This window comes from Vigna unguiculata, chromosome 1, assembly GCF_037176805.1.
Source record: "Vigna unguiculata cultivar grain cowpea cultivar isolate G323 ecotype 2 chromosome 1, ASM3717680v1, whole genome shotgun sequence".
Classification (NCBI taxonomy): domain Eukaryota; kingdom Viridiplantae; phylum Streptophyta; class Magnoliopsida; order Fabales; family Fabaceae; genus Vigna; species Vigna unguiculata.
The window spans coordinates 4,197,100-4,223,079 of NC_140792.1; the positions used below are offsets into that span (position 1 = coordinate 4,197,100).

The 25,980-nt window shown below is 33.2% G+C and overlaps 2 protein-coding genes and 1 pseudogene across 3 annotated transcripts; 1 reads left to right on the forward strand and 2 right to left on the reverse strand.

Moving 5' to 3' along the window:
• Positions 1-1,546: 1,546 nt before the first annotated feature.
• Positions 1,547-4,575, reverse strand: LOC114174019 (RNA-binding (RRM/RBD/RNP motifs) family protein). The gene is made up of 3 exons (XM_028058755.2): positions 4,442-4,575; positions 3,547-4,008; positions 1,547-1,857 (listed from the first exon to the last, which is right to left on the reverse strand). The coding sequence occupies exons 2-3, from the start codon at positions 3,988-3,990 to the stop codon at positions 1,705-1,707; spliced, it is 597 nt and encodes a 198-aa protein (XP_027914556.1). The 5' UTR covers positions 3,991-4,008; positions 4,442-4,575; the 3' UTR covers positions 1,547-1,704.
• Positions 4,576-9,419: 4,844 nt separating this feature from the next.
• On the forward strand, positions 9,420-10,790 carry LOC114182972 (isoliquiritigenin 2'-O-methyltransferase-like). The gene is made up of 4 exons (XM_028069785.2): positions 9,420-9,823; positions 9,927-10,240; positions 10,336-10,400; positions 10,497-10,790. The coding sequence occupies exons 1-4, from the start codon at positions 9,420-9,422 to the stop codon at positions 10,788-10,790; spliced, it is 1,077 nt and encodes a 358-aa protein (XP_027925586.1).
• Positions 10,791-19,118: 8,328 nt separating this feature from the next.
• On the reverse strand, positions 19,119-19,908 carry LOC114179457 (dirigent protein 21 pseudogene; annotated as a pseudogene). Its single transcript, XR_014983908.1, has one exon. The product of XR_014983908.1 is annotated as a dirigent protein 21 pseudogene (transcript).
• Between the last annotated feature and the right edge of the window lie 6,072 nt (positions 19,909-25,980).

The following is a 25,980-nucleotide window of genomic DNA, read 5'->3' on the forward strand; positions in this document are numbered from 1 at the left end:
TTGATTGATGTGATATATAAAATTAATTGTAAAAATATATTGAATTAGAAAGTTACCAAAATACCCTTGATGAAAAAAGAGAATAATTTTGTAATTTGATGTTATAAAAATAATTATAGTTAATTAATACGAATTAAAAAAATATTAAAATTGTATGAAATTTTAAAATAAAAGAAAATTAAATTTTTATGAATGTAAAAAAATTTATCCAATTAAATTTTAAAAAAATTATACAAAGTTATATAAATAGTTAAAAAAAAGTTAAAAAAAAAGTTAAAAAAAAGTTAAAAAAAGTAAAAAAAAACACACACACGACACTTGTCATGTCCCCTTCAATGTTAAGGCACCAGTGCATATCGCCACCATACCACAGTTACCACCTTCGTGCAACCACAACCCACCCCTTCATCCTCTTCCTCACCCACCACACTCAACCAACTCATCTTCTTCCCCCTCCATGGACTAAACATGGACATTTTCATCATCTGTCTAACTCCACTGTAGTATCATCGCTGTTTTGAGGGAATGGATGTCCATTCCCAAATACACTCTCCCATATCCACGAGAATCATTGAAAACGAACACACTCATACATGAAAATTCGTTCTCTCAAATACCGTTAAACAGTGCCATCCCCACAAACCCATAAACGAACACTGCGATAGTGCAAACTCTCTTCTCTCTCCAGCCCACTATTCTCTTACCAAATAATCCACCACCTACGCTAACGACACTTATCATCACCCACCCTCCTTTGCCCCTCCCATGGCTGACATTGTGCAACTACCATTTGTCACATCAAAGTATGTGTCAACATCACCATGGAGATTGAGGCAAAGATAGACGATAGAAAGGCAGTGTTGTCAAAGTGGGTGGTGAAAGTTGTGTCGCCCAAGAGTTAGAGAAGATTTAGAATGACACGAAATTACATTACAAATAGTCAAATAGTGTTAACACTAATTTAACAGAAACCACGTTGAATTATGTTACATAAAATAGAAACGACGTTAAAAAGAAAAATAAAATTAAAAAATCACATGAAATCAATCTCACAAATATTAAAACCAAAACATTCATTAAACCAAAATGAGTATATCTATTGTATTCACCCAATGACATCCGTCAGTGAATATACAACTCATAATTTAATAAAGATTCCAAGCCATCATAATTGGCTCTTCATTGTCTCGAACCAAATTAAAAGGTTGAATGGATTGAGCGGTTGCACAATTAGATTAGAAAAGCTTTATGAGTTTTAAACTACAAAATACATAAAAAAAATAAATAAAAATCTCCTAAGAAATAGACGAGAAAGAAATATACCATGAATTAAAGGAAGGAAGATTCAGTTCTTCCATACTGATGCCCACCCACCCACCACCCAGGTTTTCCCAAACCAATTTAATATTGTGTCAAATTTGAAATAATTATAGTGAAAGCTGGAATTAACCAGGACTAATTATGAAGGTTCCTTATCAAAACTTCTTTTATCGAAAATCCTTACGAAACTTAGGTCTTTTTTAAGTGCCACCAACAACCCACTATGAATCAAAAGAAAAGGGAACAAAATATTATCTTTAGGCATGATTATGTACCATGTATGAACTGAGCTTCATCATTAGTAGCAGCAAGAAGCAACAAGCCTTGATTCTAGCCAAAAAAAAGAAAAACATATTTACGTAAATTGTAGACCAAACGAAGACTTCATTCATCTGCAACATGCAGATTATACCTTCTCGCCAGACGATGGGCAGTTTTATCAGCCATAATACCATCTATCATCTTGAACTTTTTGTAATGCACTTTAAGCGTTTCTTCTTGCTGCTTTGCAAGCTTCTCTTCTTCGTCTAGTTGCAGCTGAACGAGCACAAACACACCCAAAACCCACTTCAGAATAAGATCATGTTACTATCTGATAGGTTCAGTGGTAAAGTCTATACAGGGAGAAATAAATAAAGGAGGTAGTTATAACCTCCTGCAGTTGTAACTTGTATAACAGACTAGTATATATAGTCTGCGTTTAGGTTGTTGTATCATAGTTTTTTTGATTTTGGAGGAAAAGGGGAATTGGGAGAGTTGGGTCCTCTCAAAAGATTTCACTTGTTGTACTTGGTTGTTGTTCCTAATACATTGGCAGAAACAGAGTTGTTCATAATAAAGTCAAGCAAGAAACTGTCTTGAATGTTTCTGTAACTGTTAGGAGTTCTATCAATATCGCTCAACGTAGAGATCATCAAACGTTTTTGTGGTTATTAGCGGGCAATAGTTTCGGGCACTATTTTGATAGAAGAGAGAGAAGTTTTAGCAAGATGGCCCTCCGTACTAATAAAAGAGTCTTCTATAGGGAGTGAACTAGTGTTGTGTTTTCAGATAGTTCGCAAGCGGTCATAGGTTCAAACCTGAATGCTATCATTTTAAATAAATAAAACGTGTGTTCTTTAACCAGAACGATAAAACAAGGATATGCTTTCATGACAGACACGACAGTTCTTCTAAAAATTGAACTTGTCTACAAATCGTGTGAGTAGACGGGTATCCACCTTTGATTTAAAGCACATGAAAATATTATGATATGGGCAACATCTGCCCTAGGCTTCTACCAAATGTTGGAAGGTTAGACCTTTGCAGCCCTACCCTAAAAGTGCACAGCAATTTTACCTCGCAACAATCCCTTAATTTATTAAAATTCAAGTATATACAAACATACTTCAAAGACACTAACTTTCAAGATTCTCCCACAATCACATTTTAAACACGTGAATTTTTCATTTCAGTAATAGTTCCAAATTGAGAACAATGACATGTAGTTATAAAGAACTAATATGCATTACATTAGAAAGAGTGGTGATATCTTCTTTCTTTGAAAATAAATCTAATAAATTGTTCAAATCAAAAACTGAAAGAAAATAGAAACTAAAGCTAAGATGGAAGACATAACATGGAGGACCAATCCTACACACTTAGCAACAAATCAACCAATATTTGAAAAAGTTTTATCTGATTACAGCTCATTAGAAAAAAGAATAAAAAATCAGTCTCTGGTATGTTTAGCGCAAACAACAAAAATCTTATTCTACAAGTTTATGGTATGTTTAATAACGACAGATTATCTTTCCATCCTAAGTTTCTCCAACGTCTAACTTTGTACTGGACATTTTCTGTTATTTCAATTTCAGTATAAATTAATTTACATCTTCACAACCTATAAAGGTTGTGTTAACAGTGCATAAGAATTAAGAATCACTTGTTACAGCACCATTTCCATCAGATGTTCCCACAAAGTTACTAGTAATTATCATACACTCACTATAGAAATGCTTAACACTACTGCTAACTACTCTTCTGTTAAGGAAAGTGTTGACAGATTGACAGAAGCATGCATTTAACAGGACACCATAAACTTGCATGAACATTGCAAATAAAAAAAATCATTTGAAAATAGATATTCCTCACATCAACTCCTGGAGACATACTCACCAAATTCATGAATTGGAATAATAATAGTAGTAAGAGCTACAAAAAAATTATTACCAGGAATGAACTTACTTTGCGTACGAATTCTATTTCTGCAGCATGTTTGCGTGTAAGATTCTTTAGTTCCTTCGCCACCTCAAACTCAGGTTCACTTGGCTTCAACCAACGTACCTTAATCTTTCTGTTAGGCTTTATTGGCCGATCATCAAACATTTCCATCACAGCAGGCTGAGCCCTTACTGGCCGTGGCATCCCAGACATCATAAAAGAATATTGTCCTACCATTGATACAATTTCCTTGACCTTTTTGGCAGAATCTAATTCTACTAATGCACATTGCGGCAGATTGCTAGGTCCAATGTAGTTGGGAATAAATTTGACATTTTTTACAGTGGCAAACTGGTCAAGAGCAGTTCTTATCACAGATTCAGTAACCTGTGGCGACAGGTTGTCAAAGTACACTGTCCTACTAACTTTCTGTTCAAATGCAGAATACTCTTCTGCTGACGATTCCATGCAACAAGTGAATAAAACCTAAGAACACAAATTTCAAACTTAGGGTAACTAAATGGGTATAAAATAGAAAACACACGAAGATAATGGTTTCTTTTTCATCCCATCACCAATGTAAGTTACTTCAAAGCAGAAGGGCTCAGTTTTCCAACAGAAATTAAATTAATTGACCATTTTGATAGGGCACAAAAACAATATTTTCTCTAAAGTGTAAAACATAATAAATTTTGTCATATCCAAAGACAGCACCAGATAAATATAACTCTCTTCAGAAATAGGAGCTAATATGGAATTAAAAAAGTCATAAAAAACACAGAAAAATGGCATTTGTTTGAAAAAATCTGTGTTGCAATTGAGGAAGAATAACGAATAAGGAGTAAGAATGGTACACGAAATTGAACAGGTATTAGGGTTTTAGTTGCAGATAGAAGAAACGAAACGAAGAGAAACAAACCGAGGAGCATAAAAAGCGTATCTGCGACGGTGCGACGGTGCGACGGTGCGACGGTGGATTGAATCGCTTCCTCGCTGCGATTGCGTTTCGGCAGAGAAAGGGCTTCCAAAGAACCTCTTTGTTCTGTCTTTTGTTAGTTTATGCCTCACAAACTTCTTCACCATTTATTTTCAATAATAATAAAAATAATAATAACAATAATAATAATAATAACTATTATTATTATTATTATTAATTATTAATATATACAAATTGTAAAATAAATTATTTAATTTTAATATGATCAAAGTTATCAATTAAAAATTTGCAGACTTTTTATTTTGTAAAATTCACGTGATTCACTAAATATGACTTTTTTTATATTTTAATTATTTTTATCATGTTATTTATTCATATAAATAATATGAATAAATATTGAAAATTTGACAATATCTTTTAAAATTGAAATATTTGATTTAGCTTTTTACTAACGGTGTGATTAAATTGAATAAAACAATAATAGAATAACAAATAAATAATTAATAATAGTTCGCTATATTTCACTTTTCACTTATTTGACGTTTTTTCTTAATCTAAACAATTTAATTTTCCCTACTTTTTTCTTCTTTTTTTACTCTTTTCCAATTCATCATTCAATATAAAAAATAGTTAAAAAGATAATTAAATAATATTAAAACATAATTTTATAATACTAAAAATTAAATAAAATCTAAATTTATAATTTTTTGTAATTTTGAACACATTAAATTAATAAAATGAATTATCATAATTAAATTTTAATTTTAATAACATTTATCAATATTTATTAATAATATATAGAATAAAAATAAAATAACTAGTATTATAAGTTATTTTCAAAGATTCTTATGAAAGAAGGTAGGAAGCTAACTTTTCTGAATTAAATAAAATTTTAAATCAGAAAAACACCACGTTATCCTTATTAAATCATTTAACAAAATAATAAATTAAACATTTTAGAAAATTTTTAGAAACACTGTATGAATATTTCTAGCAATATTTTTTATTGACCAAATATAATTTAGTCATTTATGAGTATTATAATTTCTTGGATTCATGATTCTCATGTATGAAAAAAAAAATGTAAGAGATGACAAACAGCTTTTTAGCTTGGTAGGTAAACTCTGGAATTCTAGAAGATGAAATAAAGATTTTAAGTTTAAAGTCCTAAAGTCAGTGCAAAAGTAAAATTAATGATAGGATGGTAAAGTGTTCCAGAACATGATACATGATAGTTGAGTTGTAAATGTAGGAAACCTTGAATTTTGAATCATGAATAGTGAGATTCATAAATATTAAAAAATATAATGCATATTTAAAAAATATAATATATATTTAAATATAGTACAATATGTATTTATTAAACTAATTTATTATATATTTTTTATTTTTAATACTATGTTTTATTATTATATTACTTTGGTTTTACTTGGCTTCACGTCAACGTTTTTTTATGTCATCAGAGTGGTTAAAATGGGTTATAATCTGTGAATTAATTTGGTTCATCATGAATTTTAATTGGATTGCGTTGGGTTAAATATATTTTATAACTTTCAATAAGGTTTCATTTTTTACCTGGTTCACCAAAACTTTGACCTACACTGGTTGAACCCGTGGTGAGTCGGATTAGCTCACTAATTCACAGATAAACGGTCACACAAATATTTTTTTATTTTAGTGAGCTTTGCATTTGGATTAGGTTGGGTTGTTTGTAATTTATTGTTAGATAGTAATTTGAATTTTTGTAATTTTAGTTTGTATTTGCAATTTAACATCATTTTGAATTGTATTGAACTTTAGTTAGATTTTAGTCAGAATTATGATTTAGTTTTTTTGTGATCTAACCCGTTTAACACACCAACTCATGTTAGGTCATATCAGATTCAAATTTGTTCAACTTGCTAATAAATGAGTTGGGTTAGATTGGCTCACTAAATGGCCAACCTATGGTAACTAAGTCGGACCGACCAGGTGGTCCATTTTGATAACTCTAAATCCACTGCCATGAGAACTATTCTAGAAGCCTCCCTTGTTGACGACTCTCCTTCCTCCTCCTCCATCTACCACCACTCCTAAAGCCTCAACTGCCCCACCCGCTACTGGTTCCCTCTAGCGATGACCAAACCGAAAGTGAACCTTCGCAAAAAGCATTCCATGAAGGTTGCAGTTCAAGCCATGATTCCTGATTTAAATCGCGATTCATGCAATTCGAAAAACAAATCATGTTATTCGAAGACATTAAAGGAGCAAAAACGATTCTTCATGCAATTCGTCGCCAATGAGAATTGTATTGTTTCGTGCATATCATGAATCACACGATACTTAGAGAGGTAAAATGTCCCTGGTATAAACTCAATAGTAGTTGTTTGCAATTCCTATTCTCGGAATCATTTATTGATTTCAAAGAGCAAACAATTTGTAGTAACTAACAATAACAAACAATTCATATCAAAAAAATTGATTACAACATCATCATGTCTCCTATGCTCTCATAAGACGTAATCAATGAGCTTGAATCCACCTGCGAATAGTCATTTCAAAATTTATTTCCCACAAAATAGTACCAATTTCTAATAGTATCAATTTCCTTAGTTCAAGATTTTCAACAATAAGGAAACAAAATTTGGTCTTAATTTATGTTTTATACCTTCCAGACACTATATTCTCATTGCATAATATTTTGCTAGTTTATTTTACAGATAATCTCAAGCAAAGCCCCAAACTTGAGCATCCTTCAATAACCACATTCAAATAGTTAGGGAACATCACATTCAATGAGAAGAACTAAGGACTGAGGACAAATGGGAAAAGTTTGGTAATGGGGCACAAGTTAGAAATTTAAGGCTTAAATACTATTTTGGTCCAATTTGTTCAATTTGTTCCTTTTGTTTTTTGCACGTTCAATTAGGTCCTTATTTCTCTAAACTGTGTTCAATTTAGTCTTTCTAATTACGTCTTTTAAATTCATAACGGGAGACTGTACAAGGTGACTACAATTACAAGGCCACGTAACCAAAAGTAGCCCACGTAGTGCGAACAATGCTGGTGGCTACAAACATTATTGGGTTGCGTAAGAAAAAATAGTTCACGTAGTGCGAATAATGATACTTTGTACAATCCCTTGTTATCAATTAAATGGTGTTATAAAAAGGATTAAATCAAACACAATTTAGCAAAATAAAAACCTAATAGTAAAATAGCAAAATGTAATTCGATCACTAAAACATTATATTTAGTGACCACAAGTTTTCGGTCACTAATTTAAGTTTAATACAAATTTAGCGACTTAAAATTTTTGGTTGATAACACAACATGTAATTTGGTTGTTAAAATATTATATTTAACGATAACAAGTTTTTGATCGTTAACTTAAGCTTAATACATATTATTTAGCGACCAAAAAATTTTCAGTAGATAACAAAATATGTAATTTAGTCACTTAAACATTACACTTAGCAACAACATGTTTTCAGTTGGTAATTTAATCTTAATACATATATTTAATAACTAAGTAACTTTCGGTGGCTAACAAAATATGTATTTAGCCATTAAATTGGTCACTAAAACATTATATTTAGCAACCACATGTTTTTGGTTGCTAACTTAAGCTTAGTACATATTTAATGACCAAATAATTTTCAATGACTAAGACAATATCTAATTTGGTCGTTAAATCGATCGTTTAAACATTAGATTTGGTAATTACAAGTTTTTGCTCTCTAATTTAATCTTATATCTGCCAACCAAATAGCTTCTTTGACAAATAACATAATATATAATTCGATCTCTGAAAATATCACATTTTTTTTGAAATCGCTAAGTGACTACAATTTAGGTACCGAAATATTTGATTGCTATTTGGTCGTTAAACAATTTGTTGGTATTAAGCAAGTAATTAGTCGCTATTTTAGTTCCAGATTTGAGACAAATGTGACTTGGTAGCTATTCTAATTGTCAATTACAACAATTTTTTGTCATCAATTTCGGGGCTAAAATACTTATTTTGATGGAGCTTGCCATGTGCCAAAAGCTCCTTCCAACACTTCGACAAATATAATGCACATCTAGTAACCAACTATCAATCAAATAAGTCATATACTTCTTTAAACCTAAACAAAATTAAGAGGAAAAATAGTTAAAATAAAAGATGAAATTTTGAATAAAATGAAGAATAAACTTATATTATGAATTTTCTAATTTTTATCTGTTTAAAAATATTTTTAATATTTTCAAGTCTTACCGTTCTTATCAAACATTAAATAATATTTAACTTATTATTTTACTAAACTTAATATATTTACAAAATCTCTCTAATTTCTCTTCGAATAACCTCACAAACACTCCCACTCTTCATTCAAAACATCCTACATTTCTCGTATAAAAGCTTTAAACTAATTATACATTACAAAAACTATTTACATTAATTTACTTGATAAAAAATTACAAGAAAGAAAAACAACAAAATTCTTAAAACTTTTAAACCTACCACTGAAAACAATCAGTAGCAGACCCCATCTTAAACAAGACAAATATTATTGTTAAAAGAGATGAAAATAACACACTTGGCACAAATGGCAGGCCAGAACATTGTCACTTTTGTTTATGGAATATTGATGAGATCCTCACATATAAACCCACAAATAAGACACACTAGGCCAAATACAAAAGCATGCATAGACTTTCTCTAATTATGATAACGCTAATATATATATATATATATATATATATATATATATATATATATATATATATATATATATATAATTGTTAATCAATATTTCTGAGTCATGCCACAACCTCAGAAAAAGATGATTTCAAACATGTGAGACAAAAATTTCCTTTGTATGCAATGATCATGTAAAAGCCGGTTGTGATTATTTTTCAACATTCTTCTTTACATCTTTTCATCTTGATCTGCAACTTCTTTCTCATCGTGAAAAAACCACAAACCATAAACCAGATGGGTTCTAACTGTGGTGAAGAAAATGATCCATGCCTTTCTGCCATGCTACTAAGTTTCAGCCCAATGGTTTACACTGCTGTGTTGAATGCTGCCATTGAGCTCAACTTGTTTGATATCATTGCTAAAACAACAACAAAAGCCCCATTTGGTGTTTCAGCTTCTGAGATTGCTTCTCGACTCCCAATTCAGCACAAAAAACTACCTCAAAGGCTTGATCGCATGTTGTCTCTTCTTGCAAGTCACTCTCTTCTCACTTGCTCCACACGCACAAATCAAGATGGTAAGGTCCAAAGACTCTTTCAGCTTTCACCTTCCGGAAAGTACTTCACCAATGCAGAAGCCACTGCTTCTTTGGCCTTGTTCACAACGTTTATGAATCATCCAAACCTTGTTAAGGCATTGTAAGTAATGTTCCTACATGCAGTTAATTTAGTTACACATTTTTGACAGTTAATTGGAATCAGATTCTAACTTCACCAAGTTGGTGTATTTGATGTGAATTAGCCTTAATTTCAAGGAGATAGTTCTTGACTGTGATAATGGCCTATACATGAAAGTTCATGGAATGCCTATTTTTGAAGGCATACAATCTGATCCAGCATGGAATCATATCTTCAATGAAGCAATGGCCAATATCTGCACAACAGAAATGAGAAAGATACTTGAAATATACAGTGGATTTGAAGGAATATCACTGCTTATTGATGTGGGAGGAGGAGTAGGGCAAAGTTTGAACATCATAATCTCTAAGTATCCTTCCATAAAGGGTGTCAATTTTGATCTTCCACAAGTAATACAACAAGCTCCACCTTATCCAGGTATATATTTTTATATCTTGATCTTGATCTTGATCTCTTAATTAACTACTCATATACTATAATTACAATGAGTGAAAATTTTCATTTTGATGAAGGAATTGAACATGTTGAAGGAGACATGTTTGAAAGTGTTCCAAAAGGTGATGCCATACTACTGAAGGTTAGTCTAGATACTAGCATAAACCTCTTATAACTGTGATTAAGTTAATCTAATGATCTTAATAACCATTATTGTGTGGTTGGTTAATGATTTTAGGGCATATTGCACAATTGGTCGGATGAAAATTGTTTGAAAATTCTGAATAATTGCTACAAAGCTTTGCCAGAAAATGGAAAGGTGGTTGTTGTAGATTTCATAATGCCTGAAGCAATTGGTTCTTCTGAAGCAGATAAGATGGTTACTAGCTTTGATAACCTGATGTTTCTTGATGGAGGAAGTGAAAGAACTGAGAAAGAGTTTATGAATTTATGCCAAATTTCTGAGTTTTCTTCTTTCAGAGTTGTTTCTCGTGCCTTTACTGCTCTAGGAGTAATGGAATTTTATAAATAATTAATATGTAAATTTATTCATGCATTTTCATAAGAGTAAATTACATTTTCTTTGTTTAAACTCCTTCTTCATATATTTGAATATATAATGTATCATATTTTGCTTATTATAATTCGTTTTCTTGTGATGAAAAAAAGACGAATAATATAAAAGAGAAAGATGATAACTTAATGGATTTAAGGGTCTAGAAATAAAAGAAAATGTGAAAATCAAGACTTCAGAAGTGTTGAATTATACCATGATAGGTAATCAAAATATAATGAGTTATATTATTTTTTAAAATAAAGTCAAAGTAGTATAAAATAACATTATGATCAATGATGTTACTAAAATAAATAAATTTAAAGTATTCTTTTGAATAGTAATTGATTTTTACTATTTTATAATAATAAATAAAAATAATCTTTCATACAAATTTTTTTCTAACCAAATCAATATTTTTTCCTGTTCATGTCTTACGATATAAATCTACCACCTTTTGTATTTTATTAATAATAATAATAATATTTTAAAACCACATTAATTATCACTAAAAAAATTGTACTTCCAAAGAGGTTAATATAACCCAGTAATGAATTTAATTAATGGAGGTTGTTTTAACCTTCATTAACTTCCAAAGAGGTTTGTTTTTGAACTCATCACTGCTCGGCATTTTTGTATTTTGGGGTTCATTTAAATTGTAATTTGTAAAATTGGGTTCGTTGAATTTTTTTTTGTAAAATAGGGTCAAGTCGTCAGGGATGAGGACGACATTACAGGTGAAATCATCCTCAACCCTGCCGGTTTCTTTTTTTTTTTTTTAAAGAGAGAAGTCGTGCTGTGAGAAGCCGGTTTGTATTCATCTCAAAAGTGAAGTCGTCGTGGTGTATAATGACTTCATTCTTCAATTTTGTTTTTTTCTTTTTATATATTTTCGTTTGCAGTTTTATATATGAAATGATCATTCTCCAGATCCATAACCATGGGTTCCTATGAGATCAAAGGTGCGTTGAAAAGTTGCACTATTTTTCTTCCCTTCATCTCAACCTATCACCTAATTTTGGCAGTGGACATGGTAAGGCTCTTCGCGTAGAGCGTGGATGTGACGATAATATACTGCCATTTTTCCAAACTCTGTTGACTGTGATTCTAGCATGGCTGCCCCCGTTCGAACCCAATTTTTAAAAAAATAATAAATAATTTGAAAAGTGAAGTCGTCATGTATGAGGACGACTTCACTTTTTGAAATGAATAGAAACTGGTCTCCTACGGTACGACTTTACATTTTGAAAAAAAAAAATTAAGAAACCGGCAGGGTGGATGACGACTTCACTTGTAATGTCGTCCTCCACCATAACGACTTGACCCTATTTTAGAAAAAAAATTTCAACGAACCCATTTTTACAAATTACAGTTCAAATGGACCCCAAAATACAAAAATGCCTCACTGCTCACTACCGCAACGTTGCAGCGCTATTGTTGGAGCCCAGATTGTTGGGAAGAAGAACGTCGATATTTTGCTTTGCTTCAACAAAAAGATTAGATTTCTTTTCCATTTCGTCTCGATTATCTTTTGCTTTGGGTATTACATTAGAAATAGTTGTTAACTAAATCATCACCACCTGATGTTATGGGACCAGTGACCAGATGTTGTTTGTTTTGTTTCAATTAGTGCCCCTATCTTTGTTGATACTGCTCAAACTATTATTTGGATTATGTTTATTTCCAAAATGTATACCATTGTTAATGCCCTATTCATTCAATACCAGTTTGTGTGAAACAACACAGGGAATATGTAATGAAGAAAAATATGACTGGGATGTGGTGTTAGATATTTCTCTAGATTCTACTTTTATTTAAATTGTTGTTTCGTTAAATAAAAGGTCAGTTACCGACAGGGTATTTAACGCATGTTTCCTGCGTGAAATCAGTGGGTTGGTATTTCAGTTTCTATTTCATGCTATAAGTTTGTATTATTGTTTCAGTTTCAACAACAGAATACAGATAGAGAATTTCAAAACCTATTGCCTGTCTTTTGTTCACATTTGGTATCAGAGCTCCTCCACATGGGCCTGAACCAGAACCAAAATTGGAGTGAGAGAAACAAAAAGTGAGGGGTTATAACCATATGTTGGGAGAGTGTGAGTGAGACACCGAAAGTGAGGGATTTTAACCAAACTGTGGGTACGTGTGTGAGAGAGACACCGTGAGTGCAAACAATGGTAACTTACTATTCCCAAATTCGATGGGCACTATGATTATTGTGCCAAGTTGATGGAGAAGTTCTTACGATAAAAGGAGTATTGGCAATTGGTGAAACATGGAATTGCATACATTTCTAGAGTTGTCAATTTGGCCCTTAGTCTATGGGCCAACTCTGACCCACTCTTCATAAAGCTCCTTTCTAAGGGCCCCCAATGACGGGGTAAAAAAAAAACTCCAACCCCCAAAGTCCTCTCTCTAGTGGGTTAGGATTAGGGCTAACGTGGGTTAGCTCCCCAAATAATACTACATTAAGCAAGAGTCAAAGATCAAGTCGAGTGACTCGGACGGGCCCGACGACCCGGACGGGCTCGACAACCCAGACAGACCCGATGACTAGGACGAGCCCGACGACCAGGATGGGCCCAACGACCAGGACGGGCCTAACGACATGAACAGACCCGACGATTAAGACGGGCCCGACAACACGGACCTGTCCAACGACCCGGACGGGCCCGACGACGTGGACGGGGCCGACGACCCGGATGGGCCTGAAGAGCCAAACGGGCCCCATGACCCGAACGAGCCCAACGATGCCTGACGACCCGGACGGGCCCGACGACACGAACGGGCCCGACTACCCTGACGACCCAGACAAACTCGACGCCCCAGACAAGCCCGATGACAAGGACATGCCTGACTACCCTGAAAAGCCCGACGATTTGTACGGGCCCCACGATTGGGACGGTCCCCAAGACCCGAACGAGCCCGACGATCAGGACACGCCCAACGACCTGGACGGGCTCCACGACTGGGACGAGCCTGACTACCTGGATGGGTTCGATGACCCGAACAAGCCTGACGACCTAGATGGGCCCGATGACCCGGACGAGCATGATTACCAGGACGAGCCCGATGACAAGGACGTGCCCGACGACCCGAAAGGGCCTAACAACTCGAACGGGCCCGACGACCCAAACGAGTCCGACGACTGGGACGAGCCCCACGACCCGGACGTAGGGCCCGTTCGGGTCGTTGGGTCTGTCTGGATCAATGGGACCATCCGTGTCGTTGGGCATGTATGGATCATTGGGCTTGTCCAGGACGTTGGGCCTGTTCGGGTCGTTAGGCCCAAGGGGTCTACGGGCCCATACGGATCATCGGGCCCGTTCGAGTCGTCATGCCCGTTTGGGTCGTAAGGCTCATTCGAGTTGATGGGCCTGTTTGGGTCATAGGGCCCATCCGGGTCGTCAGGCGTGTCCGGGTCATCGAGCCTGTCCGGGTTGTCAAGCTCGTCCATGTCGTCGGGCTGTTCGTATCGTCGGGCCCGTTTGTGTTGTGGAGTTTGTCTTGGTCGTCGTGTTCGTTTGGGTCGTTGGGCGTGTTTGGATCATCGGGCCCGTTCGAGTCGTCGTTCTTGTCGAGGTCGTCGAACAAGTTCGGGTTGTTCGACCTATTCAGGTCGTCGTGCTTGTTCGGTACGTTGGGCTTGTCCCACAGATAGTAATATATTTTAAAAAATATTATATTTTTCATGTGGAAGATGAAAGCCCATGGGTTGGCCCTAGCCCACAGGACTTTTGTTGGGTTTTTGGCCCTGTGGGCTTCTTTGATGGGGGCTTTTTTTCAACGTGGGCTTTTTTGGCCCTAGCCCACATGGGCCAAGGCCAAACCTTATGGGTTGGGCCAAATTGACACCTCTATACATTTCTGACAAAACAAGTGCATTACAAGTTGAACTGATGTCACTGGAGAAACAAAAGTTGAAGGATTTGAAGATAAAAAATTATCTCTATCAAGCTATTGATAGAGAAATTTTGGACACTATTCTAAATGATGAGACATCCAAGAATATCTGGGACTCAATGAAACAGAATTATCAAGGATCAACTCAAGTGAAACGAGCACAATTACAAGCTTTTCGCAAAGATTTTAAGCTGATGCAAATGAAGGATGGAGAATCTGTGAACTCATATTTTTCCCAAACTCTGAAGATTGTTAAGAGCATGAAAGCATGCGGTGAAAATATGCAAGAAAGTGTTATTACCTAAAAAATCCTGAGATCAATGACAACGAAATTCAATTATGTAGCATGCTATGTAGAAGAATCCAACAACATGGATAACATGATGATTGATGATCTCCAAAGTAGCCCTTTAGTTCATGAACAAAGAATGATGTTGGCTACAGATGAAAACCAGGTGATGAAGGTTGTGATAGAAGAGAAAAGTAGGAGAGGCAGAGGAAGAGGAAGAAGCAGAGGCTTTATCTAAGGAAGAGGTATAGGAAGGCAATCATTCAATAGAGAAGAAGTTGAATGCTACAAATGTCACAAACTAGGAAACTTTCAATATGAATGTCCTCAGTGGGAGAAAAAGGCAAATTATGCTGAAGTAGAAGACAAGGAGGAACAAGAGGATGAGCTCTTGTTAATGACATCCACAAATTCCATGGAAGGAAAGGATAATGAGTGGTTTTTAGATTTTGGGTGTAGTAACCACATGAGTGGTAACAAAAATTGGTTAACACAATTCGATGAAGAATTTCAGCATCGAGTAAAGCTAGGCAATGATACACGCATTGCTATGATTTGGAAAGGCAGTGTTCGGTTGATGGTGATTGGTGTCACACACGTGATATCTCATGTCTATTACGTTCCTGAACTCTAAAAAAATAATTTATTGAGTTTAGGACAACTTCAAGAAAAAGGCTTGTCTATAAATATTCAACACAACAAGTGCACTGTTATGCATCCTAAAAGAGGGTAGATTGTGGAGGTTAACATGAGGAGTAGCAGAATGTTTGTGTTGACGACAACCGTGGCTTCCGTAAATACTATATGCTTTCAGGCAACATTGGAACAGAATTCTCAACTATGGCACAATCGATTGAGACATTTAAGCTATGATGGTTTAAAAACTCTTGTTTCAAAACAACTAGTGAACGGGCTGCCATCTATCACTATGCCCCAAGATCTATGCACACACTGTCTTGCTGGAAAATAACACCGCCATGCTATGCCAAAGAAGAGCTTATGGAGAGCATCAGAAAAATTACAACTGGTTCATGCTGATTTATGTGGTCTTATTCAACCTTCATCAGACAACAATAAGAAATACTTCCTAAGTTTTATTGATGATATGTCCCGTAAAACTTGGGTGTATTTTTTGAGTGAGAAGTCGAAAAATTAAATTAAATTATTGATGATATGTCCCGTGACACACTGCAGAGCTGGTTCGTCCTGCAATGGAGAGTGTCGCTGCTAATTCATGTGGTTGGGGTTTTTGATGACATTGAGGTGGTTTCACGATGGAGATGCAGGTGGTGGAACTGTGTGGTGGACAAACGAATCTTCATCGCGGTGGAGATTGAAAATGGTTGACGATGGAATCGACAGGTTGATGTGACAACGTGGTGATGGAGGTGTTGTCAACACTGTTGCACATTCCGACATGGTGGTGACTGAGGGCATTGAGAGCTTGAGGCAAACTTAATTTTTGATTTGGAGAAGATGATGATGTGACAAGCTCTGATTGGTTCAGATGTTTGGGTAAGGATCGATGACATGGCGTGTTTTGGTTGGATAGTTTAGTGAGTGTTAGATAGTGCCACATGGCATTCTCTAGTTGGGTTGTATTTGTGAGTGGTAAGGGGGGTTGAAAAGTAGTAATTTAGGAGGTTTAGGAGTAGGTTATGAGTGACCCATTTGAGAAAGGCGAAATGTATATGTAAAAACTAGGGGTGCATTTAGTCCCTGGTATACTTCTTTCTAGAATTTACTAAATTTGAACTTATTTTGTACTCGGAACAATTTAATTTAACATCTTTAATGAACCAAATTTTTCTTCAACTACATCAAGAAATGTTTAGAATATCTAAGAATATTTTATACAACTAAAATCACTTTTTAAATCATTTTTATCTCACAAACTCACTAAGCCCAATTATCACAAATCTTAATTAAATCAATCTTTTAAGGACTAAAATTAAATTAAATCTCCAAATTTAAACTTTAAATGAGGACAAAAATTTGTACTCATCACCAACTGTCAAGGACAAGAATACTAGCTACCCAATATATGAACTTTTTTTTTGAAGAAAACCCTCACTTTCACCCAACAGGGCTTGGGGGACTATGTACTAGAGGTGTCAGTTTGGCCCAGCCCACAGGGCTTGGCCCTGGCCCATGTGGGCTAGGTCGTCGGGCTCGTCTAAGTCGTCGGGCTCATCCGAGTCGTAGGGTTTGTCCGTGTCGTCAGGTTCGTCCGTGTCGTCGAGCCTGTCCGGGTCATCGGGTTCGTTCGAGTTTTTGGGGTTATCCGTTTCGTTGGGCCTGTCCGGATTGTGAGGTGTTCTGGATCGTCGGGCCCGTCCAGGTCATCGTGCTTGGCCAGGTCGTCACGCCCGTTCGGATCGTCAGGCCTCTCGATGTTATCAGGCACGTCTAGGCTTGTTGGGTCAATTTGGGTCTTCGGGCCTTAGGACCCGTCTGGGGCTTCGAACTTGTCCGGGTGATTGGACATGTTTGGCTCGTCGGGCCTGTTTGGGTCTTCGGACCCATTCAGGTCGCTCGACTTGATCTTTAATATAGTATTATTTGGAGGCCTAACCCACCTTAGCCCTAGCCCTAACCCACTATAGAGGGGGCTTTGGGGGTTGGAACTTTTTTTTGGCCCTTCATTTGAGACCCCCTAAAAGAGAACTTTATGAAGAGTGGGTCAAGACTGACCCATAGACTAGAGACCAAATTGATACCTCTACTATGTATGTGACAATTAGAATGTAACCGATCAATCTACCATACTCACAATCATGTTAGTTCATGGGACTGATTGGTGTGTACATAAGTACGATTACGAGTATAATGCACAAATTACAATAGTAAGGTTAGAACATCATGTCGTAATTAGACATTTCAAGAGATAAAATCCATCAATAACATTATAAATAAGACATGTAGATGAAAAATTTAGTTGAATTATTTACACATTTTATAACTATCGAGACCAAACACTTACTTAAATGTTGAAATTCTTTTTGCATATTTAAACATTATTACAAAAGATAAATAGACAAAAACTGGACATAAAGATCACCACAACTACGAGAATTGTGAGAGTAAGTATAATCGGCCCTTCGAGAATAGACAAGAAGAAGAGCATCATGCGATGCTTCTTAAGGCTTGATACGTGTGCAAAGCATCTCAACATACTTTTTGATTACAAATGCATTATTTTTAAACAATTATATTTATATTTCTGGTCAATCATCTCATAGCATAATAGATCAGATCTCGTGATCTTTTCATACCCCACAAATTTTCTACTCTCATTCTACAACCTATTTATTACTTGTATGTTCAATAATTTAATTTATATTTAAGTTAAATAACTTAATTCAATATACTCATGAATGTTATCTGAACGTAGAATAGAGAATAATTTTGTCAAAATATCCTTTTTCCTAATACATTAACCACTAAAAACATTTAAAAAATTACCTTTCGTCTTTAATTGATTCATGATGCTTCAGCATATTAATGTTGTGCACAATCATTTAAAAAATAAAAACACTACTTTTAACTTTTAAAACAATAAATTTATGAGTTGACTTATTTATTTATTTGTCATTCATTTTATACATCTTAAGAATTCCTATCAAGTTAAAATCATCTTATATAAACCATAATTTAGGTTTTTGATGAATTTCTTTATTGAGTTCTTTCCACATTCTCTTTTTATTTCTGTTTCTTGTTATGGAAATATGATGATATAAAGAGCCACCTTGTGATCCGTTTCAGTTCACACACTTCAATCCCATCATCTTCAAAAGATTGTTCAGATTGACTCTCACTCTCATAACCATTTCGCTTCGCCCTCAACACAAATCCCTCAAATTAAACGTTACAACTTTCATTTAAAATACCACACCAATGATGTCATCACTTAGCCAAATTCGACACCAATAATACACAAGTCTAATTTATATAAAAATCGATATTATTTCCAATAAAAAGTTTTAAGAGAATGAATTTATAGATAATATTATTCAATTTTCTTATTTCTATTCAACATCGATATCAATACGAGACTTAAACACACTTAATTTTTAAGTAATTACAATTTACGCTACAATCATATCATAAAATGTTACACAAATCAAAACACCATTATTTAAGTAATTCCTTTCTTATCTTCTCATCAACTACAAGGCTTCATTTACTTAAACATGGAAAGCAAAGTTGAAAGAATCATACAGGATTTTATTTGCCTATAAGGCTTCATTAAATACAAGAGCTTTAACACAGAACATGAAATTTTGTCATTGTATTCCATGTTGTTGGAGATGATACACCCACACATGGTACTCAACAATAGCATTTCCAGAAGTAGAATTAGACCAAACAGTGTTGGCAAGTGCATAGCCCCTAGCAAACCTGAAAACACCACTGCCTCCAACAATTGGCATCTCTCTAATCTCATCCAACACAGCATTTCTCCCAAGCATGCAGAGACTACTCCCTTCATAAGCACCCTCACTGAAGAAGAAATTCATCACCATCTTGAATCCAAGATCATGCTGAGAAGCCAAAGCATAAGTTCCCTGAGCCCTTCCAACCTCTTTTGAACTCAAATCTGGCCCTTCAGTCAAAGGGTTATCCACCATGAAAGTCACTCCAAATCCACCAAGAGAATGGTTTGGTGAATCAATGATTTTTATTGATGTTGGGTGTTCACCATCCAAGATGTCATGGAAGTAGTAGTGAAGATGAGTCAATTTCTCTACTCTCTCTGTGGGTAAGACTATGTGGGATTCTTCTATGAACTTCCCTTCAATTCTGAGTGTGTGACTACACACCATAACCAATAATCCAAACACACCAATCATTTTAGGTCAAAAAAAAAAATATGGTAGATGAAGTTGCATTGAAGGCTTATTATATAACTAGTTATTTATAGGACTCCTATGAGGTCTTGTATTATCATAATTGAATAAGATTGATTGAGGGTAGTGGTTAGAGGTGAGAATAATATTTTATAAAACTAAAGTTACTTTAAACTTATTTTATTTAAATGATTTCAATCATGCACTCTGGCGGCCAAATTGATTAATATGAATGTTAGAAAATATGTTTATCATGAGTTTCTATATAAAACTTAAACAAAAGAATAGAAAAAAAGTTTCTCTACAAATTAAAATGTACATGTGTATATATAGATGACATTATGAAAAACCCCTTTTTATTTAACTTGTTCAAGGAGATTGATACCCATTTATATAAATGTGTTGATGTAACATGAAGATTACACATCTCACATGTAGAAAAGTAACAGGAGCTCTATAAAAAAAACATCAATAAACAAAAATAAATCTATGGAAGAATCAGTCAAATAATTATTTTCTTTTAAACCTCCATCATTTGACAGAATACAAAAAAACAAGCAAAAATTATGTAAGAAACCTAGGACCTGCCAACAACAAACAATAATCTAATAATTCCCTGAAAAATAGTGCTTTGGATGATAAAGGATGTTCATCAGAAGTAATCTGGATGTTCTAAGTTTTTCTATCTTCTTCCTATGCTCTTCCTACGTTGTACCTTCAAAAAATATATTAATGATTACTGATTTTAAAATTTTAAAATATATTAAAAGAAATTAAAATATTAATCTAATATAATTTTAATGCTAAGTAAACAACACCATAAAATTCAATAGAAAATTTGAACTCACTAATAATAAACTATATAATCGTGCATTCATTCACCCGTAAAGTTATATCTTTGTCAGGAAACACTTCATTTATATGGGGCATGCATTATTAATGTGTCCGTAGTTTATAAGGGCAATGCATGTGATGAATGTGGTTTGGTGGTAGAGAATAATATTTTTTATTTCTAAATTTGATTTCTATTTCTAGCTCTTATACTGTACCTTCAATTCCCCTCACTTGTATTTTTTATATATACAAAACTGTTATGCATTTTTTTTTTAATCTCTTTCCATCTTATCAATCATTTTATTTTGGTTGTTCTTTTTTTTTACTGCTAGTATCTCTTTTCATGTCATCTAGTTACAACTACGTGTAATGAGACCAAAACAATAACAAAAATTTACATTCTAATTAATCCCAATTCACAACTACATAAAACTATCTCATACAACGAATTAAAGTCATTTTTCATATTGTATATGTGTTTCTTTTTCGTGTTTCCCCGATACTTTTTGCATTGACGTGGCAAAAAAATTATTAGATGGCTACGAAAAGAAGAAAAAAAATTGAAAATATGTATAGTTTTAGTCGCTCTTATAATATTATAATACTAGTTTAATATGTTACTCTAGATATTAACGCACGATTTACCGTAATTTCTTAGTCTTGGTTCATAATAATTACTCTACAAAACTTAATATAAAAATCTTATTTAGTTTTTCATCACTTAACATCTTACTTTATATGGTTTAGATTATAAAATAATTTTAACATAAAAACATAGTTTTATATTTTTTTTTCTTTCTTAAAACTGTCTATGGATTTTCTCTCTCTCTAAGTAGTATATAAATTGATAGTGTACATTTTTTATATCATTATTATATAATTAGATGAAAAATATATACAAAACTAAAAAAAAAAAATGAACATAAAAACTAGATAAAATACATGCATAGAGTATTGTGTGAGAGTGTGGCCCATACAAGTGACACCGGTGGTGCATATTGGGGATTATGCGTCACATTGTATGCTTTGATTTTCGGAAAATCAAAGTATATAAAAAATGTAGTGGCATTTTTGCAATTTTTGTCAACTTTTTTTACCTCAATTCACTTAATAACTGAAGCAAAACATTATTTTATGCTTCGGTTCCTAAATAATTGGTGTCAAACATCTTTATAGGCTTCAGTTTTTCTGACTCAAAGCCAAAAAATTAGTTAATATTTCAAAAGGGTCACTGGGAGCGAGGTTTTTGGCCTTAGGTGGCAAGGGAACCGGGACCAAGGGTACATTTTTCCCTTGATTAAAAATTGAATCAAGGCCATAATGTTAATTAAGGTTCAAAAATTATGATTTATTGTTCTTCATCTTCCTTCTATCAGCTACTTTGTTCTCTCTCTACTACTCGCGCCATCGTTGCTCCTCCCACATCGCCACTGTCGCGCCTCATTCCACACCGCCAGCCACCATCGAACGCCACCACATTGATTTGGCTTTCACGCCAGCCACTGTCGCGCTGCTCCTATTCCATGTAGCCATCGTTGATCGTTGCCACTGTCATGCCTCCTTCCACGCCGCCAACCATTGTTCATCTTCCTCAAAGCTACTTCGTTCTCTCTCTGCCTCTCACGCAATCGTAGCGCCTTCTTCCCCACTGCCAGCCACTGTTGCGCGCCACCACGTTCTCCTTGCATGTAGTGGTTAGTTGAAAACGCGAAAAATTATGCATTTCCCTTTTTTCGCATTTTGTATAATTATTTTTGTGATTTGGGTTGTTATGTTCGCTTTGTTGAGGTTTTTGCTTGTTTTGCTTTGTTTTTTTGTTATTTTTTATTGTCTCTTATGTTTTTGCGATTGTATTGTTTATCAGGTATTGTTGCATTGTGGTGGGACTGGGACTGTGTAGCTCTTGAAAACGTGGGTATTGTTGCATCATCCCATTGTCATTCGCTTTTCATGCTCACATGTTCCTATTTCTAATATGAGCTTATGATTTTGTAGTCTTTTGTGTATTAGTTTTATGTTATATATATGTGGTTAATTATTTGCTTAAATGTGTTGTTTGATTTTCTTATATTGAGTTAGTCTTATTTTCCCGTTTGAGATTCAATACGAAAATTATGTACGGTCTCCGAATTTTGATTTTGAAGAAATTGTTTTTTTTTTATTTAATATAAGGGGAGACAATACTAATAATTTATATGTATTGAATTTTCACTTGTCCAATTAGACAATTTAAGAAGATTAATCACTCTTTAGTAGTTTATCAGTGCATATATATTTTAGTATACACATCTTAAAAATTGTGAATATTTGTCAACCATGTTTTGTATTGATCTTCATATGCATATTTGATTGTGGTCCATAATCACTTTTATTTCGTGTAACCTGAAGACCAATGCAAAATGCTGACAAAATTTCGTGAAATTTAATATATGTTTTTTAAAATCAATTTGTACCAATATAAAAAGTGAATCTTCTTGAATGGCATAGGGTCACATTGAATAAAAAAGAGACATTATCATTCATCCAAAGATTAATGAAATTGGTCACACAATTTTAGTATATATACATATAAATCAGGATTGGATTAATTCATCACGTATCAGTGTAAGTATGAGAAATGAGTTGAAGAATTTATACAATTTGCGCAACATAATGAGGGTAGAAGTGATGATGAAATGAAGTTTATATGGCCTTGTGTCAACTGTTTGAATATAGAAAGTTGAATGTTAAAATTAAGAAACATTTTATTTGTGATTGCTTCCTTATAAGTTATACAACATGGACATGGCGGTGAATTAATAGATTTCCTAACTGTTTTCATAACTGAACATGTTATATCTCATGTCATGACTTGTAACCCAACAAATGACTTATTTTTTTATTGCATTAGTTTACTACGTAGAATCTTATCAAGCCTATGGTTATTTTCATTTTCAAGATGATAAACACAAAACCAAACACATATTAAGTTTCACCGACTTTATTCTTTGAGAACTCCAATTTGGTGACATCTGATTTTTCTTTTCCGTGTTTAGTTGTTAGAATTTGATTTGTTAAGGATCTAAGTATGATTCTCAATCTTTCCAAAACCCCAAAACCCTAAACATATAGAAGTTGAATAACTTGTAAAGAAAGTTAGAAAGTGATATCGTAATCTATTATATGTAATGAATCTTAATGCAAAAAAATATGGAAAGGAGTTTGAATTGCTCTAATCTGGAACATATGGTATCAAAGGAATAATGTGGTCTTTAGGAATGGTAGGGTTGATATGGAGGAAATATTTTGTTTGGTCCAACTGAAAACTTGGATGTGGATGAGATATAAAATTTCAAACCTACCATTTTCATATCCATAATGGTGTGTATATCCACTGGAATGCATGAGATTGATGAAATGATATTAAGGTCGACAAATGTATGCCTTTCTATTTATAGTGTGGGTTCAAGGTTATTTGTTGTAGAAACTTGCATAGATGCAATAAAATTAGATCACCTTATTTTGTAATAGAGTATGCAAATAAACTCTACATTTGTCTCTTTATCTTTAATATGGAGAGGAAGATAACTAGATAGTGCTAGTTTTCCCTCCTTAGGTTTCTTGTTTAGCTATGCATGAAATGTGAAAAAAGACAATCTGAAAATCTAACAGGGGAGAGAAAAGATTACAATAATGCTTCAAACAAATCTTTTAGTCATGAGGAGAACATGGATCCAATTGAAGTAGTTTAATTATGGGTTCAACCACAAATTGGTTATTGTGATATAGGGAGTACACCAACAACATTCATGCCAACAAATGAAGAATAGGCAAAATCAATTTCAATCCTTCTTTGAACTTATGACATTTTTTCTTTTGTGGAATATATGTATAAAGAGATGTGGGAGTATGATGTTTCTTGAAGGTACATTGTTATAAACAATAACAATAGGAAGGATTAGAAATCAAGAAATGTTGATGTAATTTTTTTTCTACTTAATATAGTATTATATATATATATATATATATATATATATATATATATATATATATATGTATATATATGTATATATATATGTACATATATGTACATATATGTACATATATGTATATATATATATATATATATATATATATATGTATATATATATATATATATATATGTATATATATATATATGATTGTATGTGTTGGAGTACTTCAAGTTTTTTGTCGATAAAAAAAAAAAAAAAAAATCTTAGTTGTTGATGTTGTAGGAGAACATGTCCTTAACACGCTAGTATTTTGTGAGAGATGTAATCATGTAGTTGAGTACTAAACCATCAATTAACATTAGGCCTCTAATTAGCATTAGACCTTTCAATATAAAATTTTGAAATTAATTTTTTTTCTTCCATTTGTTAAATAAGTGTAAATAATAAATATGTTTCTATGTTTATTGAACTCAATAAGACTAAAGTGTGTGAATATTGAATATAAACTTTCGTACTTGTAAAATTCTATTGAATTAAACTTATGACATGAGAAGAGATAGTCGTGAAAATAATAGACTTGAAAAATAAATAGATAATCATATATATATATATATATATATATATATATATATATATATATATATATATATATATATATTAGCGGAGTTTAATGTTTTTAGGATCATGACCTTCTTAGATTTTTTTTAAAGTGATGTAATATATTAATATAAATTAAATTAAGTAAAAGTTTATTTCTTTTATAAAATACTAGTGTATATATATATATATTTTTTTTTATTTTGTTGTGTATATATGTATGAATTTGTTAAATATATATAATATTTTATTAATAGGTGATAATATTATAATATCATTAGGTTAATATACAAAGTAAATTTATAATTGAATCCTTTTTATATATAGTTATATATAACATTTAATGTTAATAAATAATAAAACATAAAATTAAATAATAAATAAATTTATTGAAATATTTTTTATATTTTCTTTCGTTATCTTTGAGTTTCTCATATTCTCACTCTCACATGTTTTCTTCTATTTCTGAAGAGAAATATAAACTTAGACACAAACTCATTCTTTCTATTCTTGTTTCTCATATGTTCTATTCAATTACTGAAGAAGAAAAAAATATCTCTATTTGTCTCACTTGATACTGAAATATTAGTTTAATAAATAATATTTTTTCATTTCATGAGTTTTGTGTAGATTTAACTTTTTATGGATATAGAAAGTAAAATTTTGTCTTATGTGTTTTTTCATGACTTTTCTAATTGTGACTTAGTTATCATAAATTTTTCTTTAATAATTAAGTCTCT

Coding starts and splice junctions, on each gene's coding strand:
- LOC114182972 (XM_028069785.2), top strand. CDS start 9,420: ATGGGTTCTAACTGTGGTGAAGAAAATGATCCATGCCTTTCTGCCATG. Junction 9,824..9,926: donor CCAAACCTTGTTAAGGCATT/GTAAGTAATGTT, acceptor GATGTGAATTAG/CCTTAATTTCAAGGAGATAG. Junction 10,241..10,335: donor ACAAGCTCCACCTTATCCAG/GTATATATTTTT, acceptor ATTTTGATGAAG/GAATTGAACATGTTGAAGGA.
- LOC114174019 (XM_028058755.2), bottom strand. CDS start 3,990: ATGGAATCGTCAGCAGAAGAGTATTCTGCATTTGAACAGAAAGTTAGT. Junction 1,858..3,546: donor AAATAGAATTCGTACGCAAA/GTAAGTTCATTC, acceptor GTGCTCGTTCAG/CTGCAACTAGACGAAGAAGA.